Raw genomic sequence first — 6,225 nt, 5'->3', positions numbered from 1 at the left:
CATGATTCTAATATGATTTTGATACGATTTAGATATGATTTTGATATGATTTAGATATGATTTGATATGATTTAGATATGATATAGAAATTATACATTTCTTAGATGATTATTAGATATGGTGGGTAAAAATTTTCCCACATAGTGTGCGTAGACCACTTTGTGCTGGCAGGGCGGTGGACGTGGTCTGTCCTCAGGCCAGGCTGGTCCAGGTAAAGACCACACCAACAGCGCCATCCTCACTGTTAGCCTGCTGTGTACTAATTGTTTTCTCAACTACAAGGCAATGTTATTACATACTAGAATGTGTTGAATAGTTAGGTCTAACTTAGGTTAGATTAGGTGGTTAGGTTCTATTGGACATTATTGGTATTTTATCGTGTCCTCAGGCCAGGCTCGATAAAGCGGCGGCCGTTCCTCTCCCCCTCCAGAAACGCATTCATTAATTTTAACATTCTGTGTATTCAAAATACTTTTGTTATTAAATATACCGAAATATTATTATACATTAAAGTTTTATGTATAGTTATCCATAGGTTAGGTTAAGTTAGGTGTTCAAGTTCTGTTGGCGATTGTGCAGTACGTGTAGTACTACTTGCAGTACGTGTAGTAGTACGTGCAGTACGTGTAGTAGTACGTGCAGTACGTGTAGTAGTACGTGCAGTACGTGTAGTAGTACGTGCAGTACGTGTAGTAGTACGTGCAGTACGTGTAGTAGTACGTGCAGTACGTGTAGTAGTACGTGCAGTACGTGTAGTAGTACGTGTAGTAGTACGTGCAGTACGTGTAGTAGTACGTGCAGTACGTGTAGTAGTACGTGCAGTACGTGTAGTAGTACGTGCAGTACGTGTAGTAGTACGTGCAGTACGTGTAGTAGTACGTGCAGTACGTGTAGTAGTACGTGCAGTACGTGGGTGAAGCATGTACAGCGTTGTGGGTCGAGTAGAGATCATCAGCGAAGCACAGTTCGAGAAATGTTCAAAACGTCACCAGCTGTGAGTTGTGTGTAAATAGTTTCTCATCCATAAACAAGGGATTTACTGGCTGGATTAACAACCACTTTACCACCAGACGGGAGTGGTGGAGAGTGGTGGGGAGTGGTGGAGAGTGGTGGGGAGTGGTGGAGAGTGGTGGAGAGTGTTGGGGAGTGGTGGGGAGTGGTGGAGAGTGGTGGGGAGTGGTGGAGAGTGTTGGGGAGTGGTGGAGAGTGTTGGAGAGTGTTGGGGAGTGGTGGGGAGTGGTGGAGAGTGGTGGGGAGTGGTGGAGAGTGTTGGGGAGTGGTGGAGAGTGTTGGAGAGTGTTGGGGAGTGGTGGGGAGTGGTGGAGAGTGGTGGGGAGTGGTGGAGAAGTATGGTGGGGAGTGGTGGAGAGTGGTGGGGAGTGGTGGGGAGTGGTGGAGAAGTATGGTGGGGAGTGGTGGAGAGTGGTGGGGAGTGGTGGAGAGTGGTGGGGAGTGGTGGAGAGTGGTGGGGAGTGGTGGAGAGTGGTGGGGAGTGGTGGAGAGTGGTGGGGAATGGTGGAGAAGTATGGTGGGGAGTGGTGGAGAGTGGTGGGGAGTGGTGGAGAAGTATGGTGGGGAGTGGTGGAGAGTGGTGGGGAGTGGTGGAGAAGTATGGTGGGGAGTGGTGGAGAGTGGTGGGGAGTGGTGGAGAGTGGTGGGGAGTAGTGGAGAGTGGTGGGGAGTGGTGGAGAAGTATGGTGGGGAGTGGTGGAGAGTGGTGGGGAGTGGTGGAGAGTGGTGGAGAAGTATGGTGGGGAGTGGTGGAGAGTGGTGGGGAGTGGTGGAGAGTGGTGGGGAGTGGTGGAGAGTGGTGGGGAGTGGTGGAGAGTGGTGGGGAGTGGTGGAGAGTGGTGGGGAGTGGTGGAGAGTGGTGGGGAGTGGTGGAGAAATATGGTGGGTAGTGGTGGAGAGTGGTGGGGAGTGGTGGAGAGTGGTGGGGAGTGGTGGAGAGTGGTGGGGAGTGGTGGAGAAGTATGGTGGGGAGTGTTGGAGAGTGGTGGGGAGTGGTGGAGAGTGGTGGAGAGTGGTGGGGAGTGGTGGAGAGTGGTGGGGAGTGGTGGAGAGTGGTGGGGAGTGGTGGAGAGTGGTGGGGAGTGGTGGAGGGTGGTGGAGAGTGGTGGGGAGTGGTGGACAGTGGTGGGGAGTGGTGGAGAGTGGTGGGGAGTGGTGGAGAGTGGTGGGGAGTGGTGGAGAGTGGTGGGGAGTGGTGGAGAGTGGTGGGGAGTGGTGGAGAGTGGTGGGGAGTGGTGGAGAGTGGTGGAGAAGTATGGTGGGGAGTGGTGGAGAGTGGTGGGGAGTGGTGGAGAGTGGTGGGGAGTGGTGGAGAGTGGTGGGGAGTGGTGGAGAGTGGTGGGGAGTGGTGGAGAGTGGTGGGGAATGGTGGAGAAGTATGGTGGGGAGTGGTGGAGAGTGGTGGGGAGTGGTGGAGAAGTATGGTGGGGAGTGGTGGAGAGTGGTGGGGAGTGGTGGAGAAGTATGGTGGGGAGTGGTGGAGAGTGGTGGGGAGTGGTGGAGAGTGGTGGGGAGTGGTGGAGAGTGGTGGGGAGTGGTGGAGAAGTATGGTGGGGAGTGGTGGAGAGTGGTGGGGAGTGGTGGAGAGTGGTGGAGAAGTATGGTGGGGAGTGGTGGAGAGTGGTGGGGAGTGGTGGAGAGTGGTGGGGAGTGGTGGAGAGTGGTGGGGAGTGGTGGAGAGTGGTGGGGAGTGGTGGAGAGTGGTGGGGAGTGGTGGAGAGTGGTGGGGAGTGGTGGAGAGTGGTGGGGAGTGGTGGAGAAGTATGGTGGGGAGTGGTGGAGAGTGGTGGGGAGTGGTGGAGAGTGGTGGGGAGTGGTGGAGAGTGGTGGGGAGTGGTGGAGAAGTATGGTGGGGAGTGTTGGAGAGTGGTGGGGAGTGGTGGAGAGTGGTGGAGAGTGGTGGGGAGTGGTGGAGAGTGGTGGGGAGTGGTGGAGAGTGGTGGGGAGTGGTGGAGAGTGGTGGGGAGTGGTGGAGGGTGGTGGAGAGTGGTGGGGAGTGGTGGACAGTGGTGGGGAGTGGTGGAGAGTGGTGGGGAGTGGTGGAGAGTGGTGGGGAGTGGTGGAGAGTGGTGGGGAGTGGTGGAGAGTGGTGGGGAGTGGTGGAGAGTGGTGGGGAGTGGTAGAGAGTGGTGGAGAAGTATGGTGGGGAGTGGTGGAGAGTGGTGGGGAGTGGTGGAGAGTGGTGGGGAGTGGTGGAGAGTGGTGGGGAGTGGTGGAGAAGTATGGTGGGGAGTAGTGGAGAGTGGTGGGGAGTGGTGGAGAGTGGTGGGGAGTGGTGGAGAGTGGTGGGGAGTGGTGGAGAGTGGTGGGGAGTGGTGGAGAGTGGTGGGGAGTGGTGGAGAGTGGTGGGGAGTGGTGGAGAAGTATGGTGGGGAGTAGTGGAGAGTGGTGGGGAGTGGTGGAGAGTGGTGGGGAGTGGTGGAGAGTGGTGGAGAGTGGTGGGGAGTGGTGGAGAAGTATGGTGGGGAGTGGTGGAGAGTGGTGGGGAGTGGTGGAGAGTGGTATGGAGTGGTGGAGAGTGGTGGAGAAGTATGGTGGGGAGTGGTGGAGAGTGGTGGGAAGTGGTGGAGAGTGGTGGAGAGTGGTGGAGAGTGGTGGAGAGTGGTGGGGAGTGGTGGAGAGTGGTGGGGAGTGGTGGAGAAGTATGGTGGGGAGTGGTGGAGAGTGGTGGGGAGTGGTGGAGAGTGGTGGAGAGTGGTGGGGAGTGGTGGAGAAGTATGGTGGGGAGTGGTGGAGAGTGGTGGGGAGTGGTGGAGAGTGGTGGAGAAGTATGGTGGGGAGTGGTGGAGAGTGGTGGGGAGTGGTGGAGAGTGGTGGGGAGTGGTGGAGAGTGGTGGGGAGTGGTGGAGAGTGGTGGGGAGTGGTGGGGAGTGGTGGAGAGTGGTGGGGAGTGGTGGAGAGTGGTGGGGAGTGGTGGAGAAGTATGGTGGGGAGTAGTGGAGAGTGGTGGGGAGTGGTGGAGAGTGGTGGGGAGTGGTGGAGAGTGGTGGAGAGTGGTGGGGAGTGGTGGAGAAGTATGGTGGGGAGTGGTGGAGAGTGGTGGGGAGTGGTGGGGAGTGGTGGGGAGTGGTGGAGAGTGGTGGGGAGTGGTGGAGAGTGGTGGGGAGTGGTGGAGAATACGACAAATGCTTAGCGGAGACGAAGATGCCCTTTTGCACGTCGCTGCGTTTCATAGATTTACTGTGTAAACAGAGAGAGAGGAGAACGCCCACCACTCTGGGCCCGCTGCTAGTCTTGTGTAAGTACAAGTGTAATTAACGTCAATAACCAGACACTGGCTTAACACAGGTATATATATATTCACCGGGAGGTAAGCCCTTCTTCTCTTTGTATATACTTTGAGACTTTGCTTGAGCTCTGGAGTATATTCATAACTGGAGGTTACTTGATAACTGGTCAGTAAACATGTGTGGTGCCTTAGTGACCCTCCGAAGGTGGGAAGGTTTTAATCCCAACAGCAAACCACGTGGCTTTATGTCTGCCTCACAACTGCGATCAGCCACAGCATCATCAAACACCACCATCGCCATCACCACAAGCACCACAGACACCACCATCACCACAGGCACCACCATCACCACAAACACCACCATCACCACAAGCACCACAGACACCACCATCACCACAAACACCACAGACACCACCATCACCACAAACACCACAGACACCACCATCACCACAAACACCACAGACACCACCATCACCACAAACACCACAGACACCACCATCACCACAAACACCACAGACACCACCATCGCCACTAACACCACAGACACCACCATCACCACAAACACCACAGACACCACCATCACCACAAACACCACAGACACCACCATCACCACAAACACCACAGACACCACCATCGCCACAAACACCACAGACACCACCATCACCACAAACACCACAGACACCACCATCGCCACAAGCACCACAGACACCACCATCACCACAAACACCACAGACACCACCATCACCACAAACACCACAGACACCACCATCGCCACAAACACCACAGACACCACCATCGCCACAAGCACCACAGACACCACCATTACCACAAACACCACAGACACCACCATCACCACAAACACCACAGACACCACCATCGCCACAAACACCACAGACACCACCATCACCACAGACACCACCATCGCCACAAACACCACAGACACCACCATCACCACAGACACCACCATCGCCACAAACACCACAGACACCACCATCACCACAGACACCACAGACACCACCATCACCACAAACACCACAGACACCACCATCACCACAGACACCACCATTACCACAAACACCACAGACACCACCATTACCACAAACACCACAGACACCACCATCACCACAAACACCACAGACACCACCATCGCCACAAACACCACAGACACCACCATCACCACAAACACCACAGACACCACCATCGCCACAAACACCACAGACACCACCATCACCACAGACACCACCATCACCACAGACACCACCATCACCACCACCACAAACAACCACCACTATCAACAACCACACCATCTCTGCCACCATCATAACCACCAACAACCCATATTCTCCTCCCTATCAAAAGCTGGATCTTCTCTTAAACAACCAAACCACTGTGTATCACAACCTTCATCCTCCACATCTCCAGTCCAACCACTTGAACTGGACGGTAGAGCCATGTTCTCGCTTCATGCAGGTCAGCGTTCAATCTCCGAATGTCCAAGTGGTTGGGCACACCATTCCTCCTCCCCCCCGGTCCCATCCCAAATCCTTATCCTGACCCCTTCCCTGTGTTATATAGCTGTGGTGGCTTGGCGCTTTCCTCCTGATAGTTCCCTTCCCTTCACGTCACAAAGAAAAGGCTGATCGTAAATATAAAATGCAGGAATTAACGACCGAATTACCATTAAATGAGTTGGTTCATCATTAATCGCGGCTTATCTCAGCCCTGTGATTGGGCTTGTTACACGAAGCAGTTATTAGGTAATGACACGTTCTGTTGTGAGTGAGCCGTGTTTTAAAATACCCCCATGATAATTAAGAGCATTATGGAACAGTTAATGATAATGACTGGCTTAGTGTCATTAAGTCTATCATGTTGGTCTGAGAGTCTATCAGCTGAGAAAGGGCTATTAAGGCCAACCACAATAGCTTACTAATCAGCACACAATGAAACTCTCAGTGTATATACACTGAGATGCCTGGTACATC

The 6,225-nt window shown here is 54.3% G+C and overlaps 1 protein-coding gene across 1 annotated transcript; it reads right to left on the bottom strand.

The window, feature by feature from the left end:
- Window positions 1-541: 541 nt before the first annotated feature.
- Window positions 542-952, bottom strand: LOC123773758 (protein let-653-like). The gene has a single exon (XM_045767686.2). The coding sequence runs from the start codon at window positions 950-952 to the stop codon at window positions 542-544; it is 411 nt and encodes a 136-aa protein (XP_045623642.2).
- Between the last annotated feature and the right edge of the window lie 5,273 nt (window positions 953-6,225).

This window comes from Procambarus clarkii, chromosome 10 (genome assembly GCF_040958095.1).
Source record: "Procambarus clarkii isolate CNS0578487 chromosome 10, FALCON_Pclarkii_2.0, whole genome shotgun sequence".
Classification (NCBI taxonomy): Eukaryota; Metazoa; Arthropoda; class Malacostraca; order Decapoda; family Cambaridae; genus Procambarus; species Procambarus clarkii.
The sequence above is the reverse complement of the archived record's forward strand: the minus strand, read 5'-3'. Positions and strand labels throughout refer to the sequence as shown.

What these genes read in the sequence shown, in the direction of transcription:
- LOC123773758 (XM_045767686.2), bottom strand. Translation starts at nt 952, where the DNA reads ATGATCTCTACTCGACCCACAACGCTGTACATGCTTCACCCACGTACT.